Source organism: Enhydra lutris, unplaced genomic scaffold (genome assembly GCF_002288905.1).
Source record: "Enhydra lutris kenyoni isolate GAN:26980312 unplaced genomic scaffold, ASM228890v2 scaffoldscaffold17, whole genome shotgun sequence".
In the NCBI taxonomy this organism is placed as follows: Eukaryota; Metazoa; Chordata; class Mammalia; order Carnivora; family Mustelidae; genus Enhydra; species Enhydra lutris.
The window spans coordinates 50,075,241-50,094,103 of record NW_019154101.1 but is presented as its reverse complement, the minus strand read 5'-3'; the positions used below and the strand labels follow the sequence as shown (position 1 = coordinate 50,094,103).

Below are 18,863 nucleotides of genomic sequence, written 5' to 3'. Positions count from 1 at the left end.
TTTTTTTTTAAAGATTTTATTTATTTATGTGACACACAGAGAGAGATCACAAGTAGGCAGAGACAGGCAGAGAGAGGGGGAAGCAGGCTCCCTGCTGAGCAGATAGCCTGATGCGGGGCTCAATCCCAGGACCCTGGGATCATGTCCTGAGCCAAAGGCAGAGGCTTTAACCCACTGAGCCACCCAGGTGCCCCACTAATACATTCTTTTAAATGTAAGTCTTTTAAATATGTTTCTGATTATGTTTATTCTGTATGTGAATAATGAAGTCCTGGGGTAAAAATCTGCTTGTTTCTTCTGCCCCACTTCCTCACGTTGTCTAATTTATTATTTGTACTAATAATTACCTGTTGTGTACCTGTGGAAATTTTGAGGGTTTTAGGTTGAAAGTGTGTTTTGCCTTTAAAAATTTGTATATACCTCTGCCAAAGAGCCTGGGAAACCACTAATGATAGGCCATTTTACTTTTTGGTTTGAGGTTTCTGAGACCACATAGGTGGAACATATTTGAATTTCCAACTCTTATGTAGGCAGGGTTGTGTTTACAAATTCTCAGAAGTCTCTTTCCTCTCCCCTATCACTTCATAAACAAGGTCAGGGAGGACAAGATAACTTAATATCTCCCTTGTTGTTGGACAGGTTTTTTTTTTGTTTTTTGTTTTTTGTTTTTTTTTTAAGCTTTCCCATTTCACTGACCATCTAGACCTTCAAAAGTCCAAGCCATAGGCAGGAGTCTCAGTTCTACTCTCTTCCTTTACAGACCCATAGTCTGGTGTCCCATCCTGTGTGACCATTAAAATTCCAGTGTGGCTCTTAAGTTCCTAATCTAGATCATTCCTGGAGGGAAACAGAAGTAGCTGTTTGGTAGCTGGATTGCTGCTTCTATTTACTCTTTTTGTATGGAGAAATATCTGGAAATTTCCTTTTGAAGTCATCTGCTTATTTTAAATGGTGTTTGTTGTATTTGGTGAAGCATTCTGAGGATGATCTGTCTTTCATTTCCAGGAAGGTGGAAGGAAACCAGTAAAGTCCTTTTACTAATTTCATGTCTCCTATGGACTAAAAACCTAAGGAGCCTGCCATACTTTCTGATTACCCTGAATGGTAACACAGAAGAACACACGACAGCTAGTACAAGATTATGTAAATGAGATAAACAACAGTCAGGATGAGGTAACAGCAGTCATTTAGAAACTTCAGTTAATATCATGTCTCCTGCTAACAGTGAATCAGTGAACTTAGGAGTCAATTAAAAGGAGAAAGGAATTGGTTTACAAAAGGAAACGGGTTTGGGCGCCTGGGTGGCTCAGTCAGTTAAGCGTCTGCCTTCAGCTCAGGTCATGAGCCCAGAGTTCTGGGATCAAGTCCCGAGTAAGGCTCCCTGCTAAGCAGGGGAGTCTGCTTCTTCCTCTACTCCTCCCCTTGCTCATGATCTTTCTTTCTCTCTCTCTCTCTCACACACACACATAAATAAATAAAAAAATCTTAAAAAAAAAAAAAAGTAAATGGGTTTTCAAGAATTTCCACACACTAGAGGTCAGACAAGGTCAGACTAGTATGTTTTTGGTATATACACATATTGGTTTGTGTGTAGTAAGATAGGAAGAAAAAGAATCCTTTCTGAGCATCTGTTACAGTGACGAAAGGAAGTTCACTCACGTTAATTCTTAGCCCTATGTATCATTATATAGATTAAAACTGAGGCTCAGAGGTAGAAACTGGCCCAAAGAAGGCACAGCCAATAGGCCATGGAGCCAGGGTTCCAGTCTAGGTATGCCTGTGCTGCTTCCACACTGCTGATGGAGGCCTCTGGCAACAAGGCCTTGAATTATAAAACTCACCGAACTAATAAACAGAAGACTCAGGTCAAACAAGCCAATTTTCTTCTAATTTGAGTGTCAAAGTCAGGAGTTATTCAAAAGAAACAACTACCATTTCTTCCATAGTAAAGAATCAAGCAAGACAATTCTGCTATTCCTACTGCATGTCTAAAACTTTCAGAGAGTGCTCTTCTGAAATAAGCTTGGGAGGTAAAGAGGGGATCTCCAACACCATACAGATTAGAGAGTCAGGTCAGAAGGTAAGGGGAAGAAATCGGTGTATTTTAAAAGCAGCTTAAAATCAGAACATGGGTTTTCCATACTAAAGGAGGGAGAAGGTTCAAGGCAAATGGGAGACAAATTTTGGAAGGAAAAAATTCACTGTGTAACTTGATATATTTTCTGATTGAGTCATGAGAATATATTGCATATTCAGAAAGCAAAATTCTAAAAAACTAGTCTAAAAGTCAACTCTAATGAAATGTCCTGGCTAATCTATGTAACAACAGAATAAAAGACTAATGAAAACTATCTAAAGAGTAAATAAAGTTGGTTTACTTCCATATAATGCTCATTCCTCACACTAGGACTGTTTCCTCAAAACAGGTCAAAATTAAGATAAAGTCATTGCTTCATTCTAAAGAACTAAAGTACAATCTTTACAGTCGCTAGATTGAGAGGCCAGTGAAAAATAAGAATAATACTGCAATTTATTTAAAACTGTCTGTTGAAATCTAAGTAAGGAAAAAAAAAGGTACATGCGTGTCACATGTCACCGCCAGGTTAGCACCGGGACCGCTTACCTTTAGGAACAGCAGACTTAATGGCCATTCTGCCAACCAGGCATTCTTTCAGCATGGATTCGTAATTGACCCAACGATGAACCTGGTATGGGATATAAATGAAAGAAAAGCAACATGACTCTAACTCCATGAGATGCTCTAATTTTTATTCGCAGTCAAACTAACCATTTTTACATTGACTGCTCTGGAAAATTAAGAAGCGGGATTCAATTAGCCAATAAGGGAGCAACAGGAAGGCAGCATACAAAGGGATTCCTTAGAACAATGTTCTCTAAGTGTTGTCTGCAGATCTCTGGAGGTTCTTGACACCCTTTCGGATATCCATGAGGTCTTAATTAGATTCATAATAATACTGAGATGGTATTTGTCTTTTTCGCTGGTGTTGACGCTTGCACTGATGTGGAAAAAGCAACGGTGGGTGAAACTGCTTGGATGTTGGCATGAATCAAGGCAGCGGTTTCAATCTTTATATTCTTCACCATCGTATACCCATGAGGGTCACAGGGGATTGGTTTCATTTAAAAATACCCTTCATGAAGGGGCACCTGGATGGCTCAGTCGGTTGAGCGTCCAACTCTGGATCTCAGCTCAGATCTTGATCTCAGGGTCATGAGTTCAAGCCCTGCATTGGGCTCCACGCTGCACATGGAGACTACTTTAAAAAAAATCTTTCATGAAGTAGAAAAATGATTAATTTTCCTACATCTCAATGCTTGAGTACAGGTCTTGTTGACAAAATGAGTTCTCAAAAATATTTCTGCTCAAAGTAAGATGGTCACCTTGAGGAAAAATACTGAAGTAATTATTTCATTTGCAAAAATGAAATGAACTTTTGTCTCAGAAGTCTGTTTATATGTAAAAGAAAGAAAAAGACTGATAAACAAACTGGTTATTCAGACTTGGGTATCTGACAGACATTTTCTCGAAAAGGAACAGACTGAGACTGTCACTTCAAAGAAAACAACTGACAGTATTTGTTGCCAGACTCACCAGTGGGAATTAAATTTAAATACCCCCTGGAGGACACCTTCTCAATATACAATAAAAGGCCAAAAAAAAAAAATTAAAAGCTCTTTCATTAAAATATTCACATATACACAAAGATGTGGGTACCAGGATATTAATCATAGCAGTATTTATACTAGCAAAATACTGGAAATAATCTAGAGTCCAACTATAAAAGACCAGTAAAGGAAAACTAATACATTATTCAATAAAATATTAGCTCATCTGTAAAACAATCAGGTCAAGTAACACTGGCATGAGAATCTTTGCATATGCTTCTAAATAAATAAATATATACTAAAATAGCAAATACATACTATATAATTATAAATGGGCACTCATTTATTAATAGACATTAAAATTTCATTTACCAAATATTTATAGAACATCCAAAGACATGTAAAGCAATATCCCTGAGGCTATAGAACTGGGTAGAATTTTGCAGATAAAAGAAGGAGAAACATACTCAAGGAGGCAAAAGTATGAGGTTTGTGAATCATGGAACTAGTGATTTGCTCAAAGCACTTCAGTTTGCTTAAAGCAAAATGCATGTTGAGAATATTTGCCTTAATACAGTCTTTTAAGGACTTTTAATTCATTCCACTGTCAATGGTGCACATCTGAAGATCTGTAGAATGAGGTGCTAAGATGATTGTCTTAAACAACACTTCATCCAGCTGTCATGTTATTTACATTGGTACTGAAGGCAAAGGATCAGGACAGTATTAAAATAGTAGGGCCAGAGAATGTGATGATGACTTCATCTAAGGCAGCGGGAAGAGAGAAAAGGATGTAATGTTTACTGGATTTCGCCAATGACTGGATATTGGTGCGCAATGAGGAAGGCAAAGATTATTCAAGTGGCTTCAAGTCCCCATTACCAGAAACAGGAAACAGCGGAGGAATAAAAGGGAAGAAGATTCACTGATATAATTTGAAGGCAAAATGACTAAGTGCCTATGGGTAATCAGACTGTCCATCACGCATTTGGAAATAAAAACACGAGGTCAGAAGCGCGATCCAAAGTAGAGACAGAAATCTGACAGTGAAAAGATTAATGTTTGTTGTACAACTCAAATACTAGCCCTGAATAAATACTCAAATATTTAAGGAGACAAGAAGCTTGCCCACAGTTTCTAGAATATAAAGTTGTTTACTTCTGTGGCAAGTAAAGTCTTAAATAAACATCAGTGGTCCTGTTAAAGGCAAGGGGAATGCAGTAATCTGATAACTAACATACTGTTTAAACTGCTAAAGAATTTAACAGTACAGCAGTTCTTGTGACTTCTCCAAAACTTAAATAAGGTTTACTTAAGTAAGTAAGGTCCATATAACCTCACGACTGAGATCACCTCTGTAACGTCCTGAGGCTGAATATACTCTTCCAAAAGAAGAGTTTCCCATAAAATCTAGGTTACAGAACAGATATAAGAAAAAGGTATGGCAGACAATTTTCCACACAAATGTTCCTAAACTCTTCTACTTAGCTTGCACTGCTAGACAATAACAAATAACAAATGACAATGGAAATTTGCCTTAAATCAGCAATAAGAACCTCCCAAGGGGAATGCTATTATGACCAATGGCCAAACACGACTTTCCTCGAACCCATGAAGAACATGAATAGCAAATGGGGTTCTGCTATTTAAGTAGATACACTTCAGTACATTTAAATATAAAACAAACTTTATTTCTGGCAACCTGGTCAAAAAATAAATTCTAAAATAGATGAGAAGGTAGGAGGGACAGATATCAAATTATATTTGTTCAGGAGTCAACTAGGGATACCTAGATGGCTCAGTCAGTTGAGCATCTGACTCTTGGTTTCAGCTTAGGCCGTGATCTCAGGGTCATGAGATACAGACCTGTGTCAGGGTCTGTGCTCAGCAGAGTCAGCTTGAGGATTCTCTCCCTCTGCCCCTCTACCCACTCATGCTTACTCTCTCTCTCTCTCTAATAAATAATCTTAAAAAAAAAAAAAAAGAAGTCTACTTTAAAAAAATAACCCAATCTCATTTCACTATCTTAATGGTAAAATCCCAGTACCATAACCTGGATCATCATCATTAAAATACAAAGTAAAACTTATGTGAGACAAAGGCAAAGTTCTATTCTTCTCAAGATTGTTGTTTCAAAATAACAGTTCAGCCGATTGACAGTAGTTAACATATGGATGTTACTGTATTACATATGTATACATGTTACATATGTATGTTTCATCTATGTAACTTTTAAATAGTACAAAAGCTAGTATTTGTTTTTAGTAAATGTAAGGGGAAATATAAGGGAAAAGATGACTAATATAAATATCTTTTGAAATATACATACAGAATTTCTGCTACCACTCTAGAAATAGATTTTATCTTATAAATTATATATAAATATATTTTATTACATATAAAATATATATAAATTATATTATATAAAATATATATAAATTATATAAATATATATTTATTATATATAGATAATATATAATTTATATAATATATAAATTATATATAAATTAAATTATATATATATTTATAAATATATATATTTATAAATATATAAAATATATTATATAAAATATATATAAATTATATAAAATATGTATGAATTTTTATATAACATAAATTATATATATTTCTTATATAATCTATTTCTATTAATATCTATAACATAATATACATATATGTTATGTATATAACTTATAACATAACATATTATGTATATTATAAGTTATAGATATTAACAGAAATAGATTTTCTATTCATTAATCATCTAACTTTCTACATGATATGCAGACTCAGTATAGCAAGACAGGCCAGTTACTTAACATTCCCCAAAGGAGAAAAAACTGAGTGCAAAGAAGCTAAATTTCTTGTTTTTTCTTCTAACCATTACTGCCTCCCATGACCCAATCATCATTATCATCAAAATCAATCCAAACTGAGTAAACAGCTGCAAGCAGAGGAGAGAGCAAGCACTTAAGAGCAGATGCCCAGATACAGATTTGGAACCAGCTCTAAAATTTTAGTAAAATCATTCAAAGGCAAATTAAACAAACAGTTGTTACTTACGAGCATCTTCCTACCTTTCAAAATTCAAGCCTGTGAGAGCTTGAATTTCAAGCATGTGAGAGCTGTGCAACTATTTTCTTTTTTTCTACAACAGTCATACTATTAAATCTAAGAGAACTTTTCCCCTGTGATACTAGGATTACCTTCACCACCTTACCTGATCGAAGAGGTCAGTGCCATCGGATCCTGCTGCTCTCATTAGCTCATCTTCTCCACCAGGATGATACTCCATATATGGGCTGACATTATAAACAAAACCTATCCAAACAAGGGGAAATAATATCCTAAATGAACTTCGTAAAAGTTGTACAAACCAGAAGTGTAAGTTTCAATAAATCTTTTCAAAAACATTCTATTTAACAAATCATTATTATTTCAAAGCAGTAAGTACATCAAGGGTCTAAGATTTCACCAGACTCACAAGTTAACAAGTTAGCCTGCCAGTTTCATGGGTCCTGGTCAGAAACCATCAGACACAAAGGGTAATTTACTACACACATCACAAGCAGTAGCTACAATATCAGCATGTGCATGAGTTCTCCAAACCCCAGTTCCTACAGACCTATGTGAAGCGGGCCAGATAATACCTGTGCACAAATGTGCTGTACGACAGGAAGGGAAGTCTGAGTTCAGGAAAGTTGAATCTTTTATAATGAACAGGAAGTACATGTGTCCTCTGTTCTGGGTGGGGGAGACATTATCTTTATTATACTAAACAGTAGGCAAGCCTGTCCTCTATACTCTAGTAGGAGTCTCGAGTTCTACTATGCAAAGTTGTTTACTATGCCAACATCTCCAAAAAGACTGCCCCTGCTTATAAGATGTGTAGGTTATCTATAAAACCTAAAGAGAACTGCCTCCTAACACAAAGGAATAATGAAACACTGTTTATGGTTTTCAAAAGTTCTCTCTCTCTCTACTCCATCCTTCTCTATAGCCCTGGTAGGAAAATCTGATGAGAAAGAATCAAACTGTCACCCATGTGTCTGATCATCTCAGCGACCGCTGGGCAAGCAAGGGTGACTGGGCCACTGAGATACCCTCTGAGAAAACAAGCACAATCCTTCCCTGCAGCTATCCAAGGAACAAAGATTGATTCTTGCTGAGGTCTTTTTTTTTTTTTTTTAAGATTTTATTTATTTCTCAGAAAGAGAGAGATAGGGAGAAAGAATGAGTAGGGGGAGTGGCAGGCAGAGGCGAGAGCATGCTCCCAGCTGAACAAGGAGCCGAGTGTGGGACTGGATCCCAGGACCCTGGGATCATGACCTGAGCCAACAGGTCAACAGTTTGTTGGGCAGCAGCTCAACAAACTGAGTCACCCAGGCACCCCTATTGTTGGGATCTTAATAATCCTTTTATCTTCTCCAAACATTTATCTCATCTGTTCATACATTTAAATATATCTTTATCTTTAAAAAAAAAAAAAAAAGGAACAACAAATGGAGGAAAATTCACTCAATGAATAGCCTTCCCAAGGAAATGAGTTACTTTTTAATACTTTACTTGAAAAACTAGACAGTAGACAAATCTAGCCCTGAAGACATCTCAAGAGTACAATGAGAATAACTGGTTTTCTTATACTTAGGACTATTCCCTCTTTATATTATGACCTCCATGAATTTAAATAACTTTAGGTAACTTAAAATTTTCATCCTATATGATAATCTTGGGATGAAAGAAGAGATTGGATTTCAGCCCCAAAAAGGTATTGTAGTTTTCCAATAAATTTAATTTTAGAAAATAACCAACTAGGTAGATTTCTTTATAAGATGGCTTAAAAGCAACTTAGGCAGCAAAAAGAACTAAATTCACAAAATCTCTTTTAGCAGTCCTCCAAATAAGTCTGAGAAAAAAAACCAAAATGACTGCTAGAGTTCTCTCCTTTCTTCTTCCCTATCCACCTTCTCTACCAAATTTGGAAAGAATTTTTCCTACTGTTTATTGCTTAAAATCCACAGACCACAAATGCCAGAGGTAATGATTAGGATCAGAATTATTCCCAATAGGTGTTTTGTTTTGTTTTGTTTTGTTTTGTTTTGAAGACAGAATGCCTTACTTGGAATTTCAAACTTTCTCGGCAACCAAACCTCAACTAGAGTTTCTCAAGAACACGAAACCTACAACACACAATCATGAACCTTCTGTGACAGAATTTCATATGTTTCAGCAACTGGCAGAAGGATAAATGGGCTTTGCCAGTTGTCCATAATCAGCATATAAAACCTAGAACATCCCACATGTGTTCTCTTTGACCTCTCAATCCTTTAGATTGACCCTTATCCTCTCATATTCTCACTCCAGACCTGAACAGCTTCCGTGCTATTCAAATGGACAAATCTAAGAATGCCTATAAAATCCCTCACTGTAAGGAATTGAGAATGTTAGTGTCTCAGTCCAAGGAATATTAGAGCCAACCATACTTGGCAGTGTTTGTAACTGTTTATTATGAGACGGAGCTCCCAAAATGCAACTGATGTTTTTCCTCTGGTGCAGAGGGCTCTTTCTTCTCTTTTTTTCTTCCTCTATCTTATCTCCTTCCTTTTCCCTTTTCAAAAGCATTTCCTAACACTAAAACTTCAATGTGGCAGAAGAAAACAAATGCAAAGAATCTAACTTTATGATTTTCTTTCATGCTTGGCTGTATTCTATTTGTACTATACTTGGTTTTTAGGCAGTAATTTCTTACATATAAGCCTCTAGCCCCCTATGGATTCTTAACACCTGGTTTTCAAAACTAATTTTGCTTGCAACTTCCTAAATTTTGTGATGACACAATTAACTTCTTCCTGTAGCTCTAGTTGCTCAAGTATGGCAGATTTATAGAACCGACTTCCCATTAAATAAAAATACATGGTGTTTAAGGACCCACAGGCATAATCTCAACTTAAAGCTAGGCTACTAATAAATTCTGCACAACCTAAATCCTTAATAATGACATTAAGAACAAAAATGGGCAGGAAGATATTCATAAAACACCAACCTTAAATGGCACAAAACTGCTATGACCAAGATACTCTGGTCACAGACCAACAGGTGCTTTTAGATCATTTACATGGGTCACCTTCAGTTGCAGAGGGGGAGTTAGGGAGAACATCTACTGACCGATCAATCGATCTACCTAACTATCCACCCACCTTCCCACCCACCCATCCATCCATCTTATCTACCTAATCTGATGTTTTATTTTTTGTTTTGTATTTTGTTTTTAAAACTCTAACCAGGAGTAGATAACAAGGATTGATTGAGTACTGTTAAGAAGAGCAAGTTAATTTCAAAATATACAGACACACCAACCACAATGTTGTACACCCTAAACTTATAAAGTGTTATATGTCAAGTATCTCTCAGTGTAACTGAAAAAAAAAGATAAAGAAGAACTTATTAAAATTAAAATACAACAGTTTTATTAAGAACATCTACTCTAAGGTTTAAAAGACATCACTTTTTATTTATTTTTTTAATTTTTTTTAAAGATTTTATTTATTTATTTGTCAGAGAGAGAGAGAGCACAAGCAGGCAAAGTGGCATGCAGAGGCAGAGAGAGAAGCAGGCTCCCCCTTGAGCAAGGAGCCCGATGCGGGACTCGATCCCAGGACCCTGGGATCGTGACCTGAGCCAAAGGCAGCGGCTTAGCCAACTGAGCCACCCAGGCGCCCCAAAAGACATCACTTTTTAAATGCCCTGGCAATATTCAGGAGTACATTTTCTAGCTAATTCATCCTAGCTGAGCTGCAGCAGAACCAAAGGCACACATTCAGAAAAACAGCTACACTGAGTTCTTTAGGCAATGTACTGGTAGTACCTGTTCTAGTATTTTCACTCTAAATTATCTCTTGTGTTACATATCTAGAACTCTGAGCTCTCAAATAAGTTCTTAGAATAAATATTACTCACTTTAAAATTACCACTTAGTGCTTTGTATTACCAGAAACTTATACAGCTAATTTAATCACAGAATGAAAGAGTCTCAAGATTGGGAGAGCTCTAAAGGTAATTTTGAGTATGATTTCTGATCCAATACAGGACTTACCTCTCACTGCTTATTTAAAGACTAATAGTTTAAGGATCAATATCATTTTTATACCTAAAAACTAATGTTGCCATTTTTTACATAGAGAACTCTTCTTTCTTGGTAAATGCTGCCTCTAGTTTTTCACATAAACTTTTTACATTGATTGTAATTTAAACTCTAGCTGTTACACAATGAAATATTTGTGTGTAAAAATGTAGAAAAGCCACAACAAAATGTGTAAAAGAAAATATACTAGTCACCTAACCCAACTAACAGTGTTACTACGATTGAGCATTAAATGTCATCCTGAACTTCCTAGAAGCCAAGGTTAAAAAGAGACACTAGTAATACTTGTTGCATTGCCTGATCTTAAAAATTATTAAAAAGAAACAAACAAACAAAAGGAGACTCCTTACTTCTTTAAAAAGGAGAAAGCCCTTTGAGTTTTTGACATTGATATTGTGTTGAACATGAGTCCCTATATAGGGGTCACTGACCACGCAACAGATGATATGATTTAACAATATGCAGAAACCTTCTTCAGGCAGCATTCCTACCAGCCTTCCCGGCCCTGCATTACCACAAATGTACATTCTGTCTTTTGAGACTTGCAAATTTGGGGCATTTCATATAAATGGAAGCAGACAATATAGGGCCTTTGTTTGTCTTCTTTCACTTAGTATAATATTTTCAAGGTTCATCCATGTTGTAGCATGTGTCCATACCTCATTCCTTCTTCTGGCTGAATAATATTCCATGTATGGATAGAGCCCACTTTGTCTACCTGTTCCTCTGTTCATTGACATTTAAGTTGTTTCCACTTTGGGGTTATTACGAATAATGCTGCTATGAACATTCATGTATACATTTTTGTGTGGACACATATTTTTATTTCTTTTGAGTATATACATAGGAGTAAATCTGCTGGGTCATATACAATTTATGTTTAACTTTTTGAGGAACTGCCAGAATGTTTTCTATTCTCAGCAGCAATGTGGGAAGCTTCCAATTTCAGAGCACTCTTTTCTAGTCACCACTCCAACTTCCCATAGACAGAAAAAGTCTTTTCCCACCTACAGAACCTGAATCACTTATCTCAGATAACTGAACTAACAATTGGATTGCAACAAGCTCCAACTCATTCTTAACCCCAGCCCCACATCTAACATCACAATGTAAGCCTCGAGTGACAATTATACCTATTAATCTATCTCCCAGATAAGGCTCCCACAATTTTTCAGGATAGGTAACCACATGTGAACCACAATAGCCCACTGATAGGGACTAAACTATATCCCCATGGTTCAAGGTAACACCCCCATGGATAATTTGACATTTTCTTTGTTCTATTTTACATCAGAGAGTCTCAAAGCATGATCCAGAGCTTCCTAAGGGAGCTTAAAAGTCTTTTGGTGGGTGGTCCAAGGCCACAACATTTTTGTAGTAATACTAACAAGATAAGATGTCATCTGCCTTTTTTAAAAATCTTTCTTCCACAAGTGTGTAAGATTAAGTGCTGAACCACTGTTGATTTTGTTGGCTCTAAAGTCAATGAAGGAAAAAGGTGTGTTCACATAATAAAATCGTAGCAATATTTCTCTGTATTCAAATGTAGAGATCCATTTTTGCAAGTACTGTGACCACCTTGCCATCTTGTGTTCACTAAAAAAATAGCACAGTATTTAAATTTTTTTTAAAAGATTTTATTTATTTATTTGATAGACAGAGATCACAAGTAGGCAGAGAGGCAGGCAGAGAGAGAGGGAAGCAGGCTCCTCGCAGAGCAGAGAGCCTGATGTGGGGCTCGATCCCAGGACCCTGCGATCATGACCTGAGCCGAAGGCAGAGGCTTTAACCCACTGAGCCACCCAGGCGCCCCACACAGTATTTAAATTTTAAGTCTACTGATATTTATCTAGTTCTATCAACTGCTGAGAGAGGTTGTTAAAATACGCAACAATAACTGTGGATTTTAATTCTACTTTTCAATACTATCAATGTTTGCGTCATATATTTTGCAGCTTTGTTATAAAGTATAAACAGTCTTCATAATGAACTCTTAACGTTACAAAATGTTTTTATCTCTAGTAACATTCTTTGTCTTTGGTAATATACTTTAACCAATATTAATATATGCCAACCTTGTTAGACTTACTGTCTAGATAGTATACATTTTCCTACACATATACTTTCAACCTCTCTGTGTATTTATATTTAAAATGTATCCCTTCTACAGAGCACCTAAATAGACATTTCTACAAAGACATACAAATGGCCAACAGACACATGAAAACATGCTCAACATCATTCATCATTAGAAAAATGCAAAGCAAAGCTACAATAAGAAATCACCTAAAAAAAATTTTAAAAAAGAAAGAAAGAAATCATCTCATACTGGTCAGAATGGCTAAAATAAAAAACACAAGAAATAACAAGTGTTGGCAAGGATGTAAGAAAAAGGAACCCTCATGTACTGTTGGTGGGAATACAAATTGGCGTAGCCACTCTGGAAAACACTAGGAAGGTTCCTCAAAAAAAAATTAAAAGTGGGAATACCATATAATCCAGTAATTCCACTATTGGGTATTTACCCAAAGAAAACAAAAACACTAATTTGAAAAGATACATGCACCCCTACACTTATTACGACATTATTTAAATAGCCAAGATATGAAAGCAGCATTAGAGTTCATCAATTGATGAATGAATAAGACGTGGTACATATACACATTGGCATATTAGCCACTTGCAACAACATGGATGAACCTAAAGAGTATTATGCGAAGTGAAATAAATCAGACGGACAGACAAATACCATATGATTTCACTAATACTTGGAATTTAAGAAACAAATCAAATTAACAAAGAAAAAAAGAGGCAAAAAACCTGTGACTCTTAAATACAAGAATTAATTGGTGGTTGCCAGAGAGGAGGTGGGTTGGAGGATGGGTGATAGATAAGGGGGATTAAGAGTACACATATAGCATTGAGCACTGAGTAATACACAGAACTGCTGAATCATTATATTATATATCTGAAACAATGTAACATTGTATGTAATTACACTTTAATTAAAAAAAAGAAAGAAAGAAAAAGAATTGACCTAAGTAATTTTGGAAACCAATGTTTTGACTGGGAATGTGAAACCAAAGACAAATAATTATATAAAATTCTGCAAAATAAACAAACAAAACAAATAAATACAGTGTATCCCTTCTAGCCATCATGTAGTTAGGTCTTGATACACATAAACACACAATCTCTATCTTTCAATTCAAGTGACTGTTCCATTTACGCTTAATTACTGATGTGGCTGAATTTAGAGCTACCATTTTATCAGTCTTCATCCTTACCCTCAAATTTTCTTTTTCTTCTTCCAAGTTTTCTATCCGTGTCTCTATACCTCTATCCCTGCCTTCTTTGGGGTTAACAAAGTATTTTTTTAGCATTTCATTTTATCTATTGACTTTTTTGCTATACCTCCTCTCATCATTTTTTAAATGATTGTTCTAGGGATATCTATATATATCCTTAACTTTAACCAGTTTACTTGAGCTAATACTGTACCCAGCTAGGTGTTGTATAGTAGAGTACCTTAGGATTTCAGGATTAAAAGCATTCCTTTTTCTCTTACACTCCTGAAAAGCTTCTAAAATGACTGGAAAGGATAGATAACACTTAAAACCAAAAAGACACAGAAAGCAGAAGAGGAGATGACTGCAATAAGGTTTTGGAAGCCTGAAGCCAAATGGATGAGTGATAATATACTTAGCAGAATGAAGAAAGGTGAAAATAAAGCCTGTATAAGGTGGAGGGGAATCTATAAAAGCCAATGTGTGCAATAGAACACCCCCCCCCCACCAAGTGTAAGAATCAGGGATTCCAGGTTAGGGGGCAGGAAGATCTTGAATTCAATAGAAGCAGCAATACAAGCCTAATATTGCCTTCCCTATCCTAAATACCAAGCAAGCAGCCCCTTCCCTACCCTGCAAGAAGGTTACATTTATTCTTTAGAGAGGATGAACCAAAGAAACATTACACTGAAGGAAACACGCTTGGGAGTAGGGGAGAGGTTTGAACTAAAAACCAGAAGCAAAAGTCACAACATTAAGATCCACGTCCTACCACCACCATCCCAGCAGCTTCCATCCCAGATAACCTTCAGAACACTTATCTGCAGATGACTGGGGGTGGGGGAGGGAATTCCAGCCCAAAAGACTGCTTGCATACAGTCGGTTGGGGACACCTGCCAGTGCAGCCAAACCCATGCATAAAAGAGTTCTGCCCACACACGTGGAACTTCCATTTAGCTCTCTGGTTCATCACTCTCAAAATAAAAGGACAGACGTTTAAAGAAAAGCCCTCTAAAATTAAGATTAGTATCTAAGCAACTTAAATTGTGGACCTCTGGTGTACAATTTTAAAAAGAAAAAGAAATATGAAAAATGAGACCAGCACTGCCTCACAGAAACTAGAAAAGAGAGAGGTAACAACTGTCCTGAATATAACTTGGAGCTTCTAACTCCACCAAACAACTTCAGTGATGGTGAGTCCAATTGACAAAAGAGCTAAGACAATCAGAACTGAATGCCTCAGTCTGCATGGGAAAATATAAATAGGATGTGATAAAGTCCTCTATACACTTCAGAACATCAACAGGGCATAATTATCAAAGATAATCTTATGCGACATTCGTATCACAAAAAACAGCCCTGACATTTAACTACGAAATTGATTTAAAAGGAAATTGATCAATAAAAGCATTAAAAATTAACCAACAAACAGTCTGAGGGATCAGTTACACTCTAAATATTTTGAAAAAAATTCACAAACCTCTCCTAGGGAGAACAATGACCAAACATCATCAGCAATAGCCACACTTACTATACACTTAGGGTCGATTTACAGTTTATGTCAATATTAAACAAGACACTCTCTCTCTAAAAATTAGTTTTCCCTATTCCATGAGATCTTTTCCCTCTGTCTGCCTATGCCTTAGGTCTACCTCCGACAGCTACCAACCAGCCCTTGACTGCACTGCTGTTAATTACTTGGGCGGAAGGGGAGCAGATACGTCCTTGTGTTTTGGATTATTTCTTATTTTCCAAAATAAGTCAGGTGCAAAGATTATATCAAGAAAAATGTGTTCCTACCTTTAACCAAAAGAAAAACCAGGAGTGCTTGCGTAGCTCAGTTGGTTAAGCATCTGACTTTGGCTCAAGTCATGATCTCAGGATCTCAGGATGAGCCCCACCTTGAGTCCCGCATCGGGCTCTGTGATCACTGGGGAGTCTGCTTGTCCCTCTCCCTCTCCCTCTGCCCCTGCTCTCTGCTTGTGCTCTCTCTGTTTCTCTCTCTCAAATAAATAAATAAAATCTTAAAAAAAAAAAAAAAGAAAAAGAAAAAAAGAAAAAGCCAGACAATCCATAAAAACCATAAGTTTTTGAGCCCATCAAGGAATGGAGCATACAAGGTCATAAGGCAACAAATAATCTAAAATCCAGAATGATAAGCCGGTCTGAGGAGATGGGACACATGAATTGTTTCATCTTTGATAGAGCATGGGAAAAAGAGACATTGCTATAAAACAACTGAAATTTTATCACACTCTTTAAGGGCCAAATGTGCACTGATGCTATTTTAGAACCCTGAAGGCCTCAGAAACGGGATTCTGTACCCACCCACTCACAAATTTCTTTTTCATACTTTCCCACCTCATGAGAGATGCTCATGAGAAGTACGAGCAGGGCAGCTCTGAGAAATGATACTGTTGGTACTGGTGTATAATGCCTGCTCCAAGATTTGCGGGTAGAGCAGGAGTACCAAGAAGTCAATATACTCTTTTGGACTGCCCAAATTATCAGCTACTGGTGGGACAGACGCAAGAAATTCACCCATGCTTCAGAATGAAACCCCGCATGCAGCAAAAGTTATCCATTTGCTGGGAAGGTACAGTAAAGCCTCTATCCTTGAGTTCCTACACTGATACCAGGAAGAAGTTAGCTGCTGCTGGAAAGGGAAGGAAACAACACATCCCCCTGTGCTCTGGTCTGACACTAGGCAAATGCAAGATAAACACTGGGGGAGGCACCCAAAGCCTCTGGGGCTCGGGGTTCTGGGCTGATACAAAATGGAGGACTTCTAGCCATGGAAGGGAGGCAGGGCAATTGCTTACAGCCTTCTCCCTCTGCCCTGTCCTCCCCCTCCAACCCTACTGATAGAAGGCAAAGCTCTGCTGTCAGGAGAGGGGTAGGTTGGGCAGAGGCAAAAAACCTGTCTGCATTCTAGATCTTGTGCTGAGGATGAGGCAGAAGAGAATGTCCACTGGGGAACTGACACAAGCACTGAAAAGAGTTCAGTCTCTGGGGCTCAAGTGCATAGAACCCACCTGAGCTGGAAGTTCAAATAAGAAAACTGCACAAACCCTTCTGCCTCAACCACAAGTCTTACACCAAGTAACAAGCAAGATTATCTAGAGCACGGAGGGAGCCGCCCCTACACAGTCAGTCAGGCACGCTGTTGGCTAAGAGTGCAATAGGAACAAGGAGAAAGTCCTACCACTGCAGGACCCACAACAAACAAGTCTAGCAGCAACCTGCTCTGGGAGGAATTTGAAGTCTGTGGTATGCTGATGGTAACAATGGCAACTATAAACCCCCTAACCAGCTCAACTGCTACCCAGACTGACTCAATTGAATTGTCCGCCAGAAAAAGTGTACTCGTTTCTAAGTGTAAATACCTCAGGTTCTACTGTGCACATTATGCAATGTGGGACATTCAATCAGACATTACAAGTCACACTGGGGAAAAAAAAAAAAAAGACAAGAACCCATTGTCAAGAGAGAAAAACAGGGGCGCCTGGGTGGCTCCGTGGGTTAAAGCCTCTGTTTTAGGCTTAGGTCATGATTCCAGGGTCCTGGGATCGAGCCCCACGTTGGGCTCTCTGCTCAGCAGGGAGCCTGCTCCCCGCCCCCCGCCTCCCTCTCTGCCTACTTGTGATCTCTGTCTGTCAGATAAATAAAATCTTAAAAAAGAGAGAGAGAGAGAGAGAAACAGCAACACAACCAGACTTTAAGGTGGTGTATATGTTAGAACTATTACACAGGGATGTTAAAATAGCTATAATTAATATCTTTTAAAAAGTCTAGTAGAAAATGTGGATGACATTTAACAAGGAAAATTTCATCACAGAGACAGAAACTATAAAAAGGAGTTTAATGGGGGCGCCTGGGTGGCTCAGTGGGTTAAAGCCTCTGCCTTCGGCTCAGGTCATGATCCCAGGGTCCTGGGATCGAGCCCCACATCGGGCTCTCTGCTCAGCAGGGAGCCTGCTTCTTCCTCTCTCTCTGCCTGCCTCTCTGCCTACTTGTGATCTCTCTCTGTGTGTCAAATGAATAGATAAAATCTTTAAAAAAAAAAAAAAAAAAAAAGGAGTTTAATGGAAATACTGACACATTTTAAAATCAGGCTCAAAACTCAATAATGGACCATGAATCTATAAAGAAAACTATCCAGAAATAACAAAGTTTCAAACTGATTAAGGAACTCCAGGGGCCAATAATCTAGAAACATTAAATATCAAGTTTCTCTACTGGTTACTACTTTGTGAAATAATTACAACCATACTATGGTTTAAAACTCCTACACATATCAAAATATACAAATGCTTCAAGGTACATTTACTGAACACTAAACCAGGAGCCATGCCCTCTGCTGGAAGCTAGGGGTAGGGTGAGAAGCAGTATATTAGTATTCCCAAATTCAATTTAAATAGGAGAAATACTAAAAATAGCCAAAAATTTATAGATGTTCTCACAGAAGTCCAACACCAAGTGCTAAAGAAGAAAGCTCAGGTAATGAAACACAGCCCGAGAGGGCAATGTCATGAAGAGATTAAAGGAAGAAGCTGTTGGCAGAAACAAAGCAAAAAAGTAAAGGGTGTTAAATAGTGCTAGACAGACAACTGCCCAAAGTCATGAGGAGGCTGGAGAGGGCTGATAAGAGCACATGGAGATGAGCCCTAGGAAGGAAAATGGTCTTAGAAAGAGTGGGATCTTTGAAAAGAGTGTGTCTTGGGAACCTGGGAGACTCAGTGGGTTAAGCATCCACCTTTGGCTCAGGTCAAGCCCCACATCGGGCTCCTTGCTCCATGGGGAGTCTG

General features: G+C 37.6%; 1 protein-coding gene across 1 annotated transcript in view; it reads right to left on the bottom strand.

Moving 5' to 3' along the window:
* Window positions 1-18,863, bottom strand: part of LOC111147849 (cytochrome b5 reductase 4) — an 87,380-nt gene that overhangs the window by 56,803 nt on the left and 11,714 nt on the right. The window contains 2 exon segments of the mRNA XM_022504101.1: window positions 2,624-2,705; window positions 6,848-6,948. Coding sequence (XP_022359809.1) covers window positions 2,624-2,705; window positions 6,848-6,948 — 183 coding nt within the window.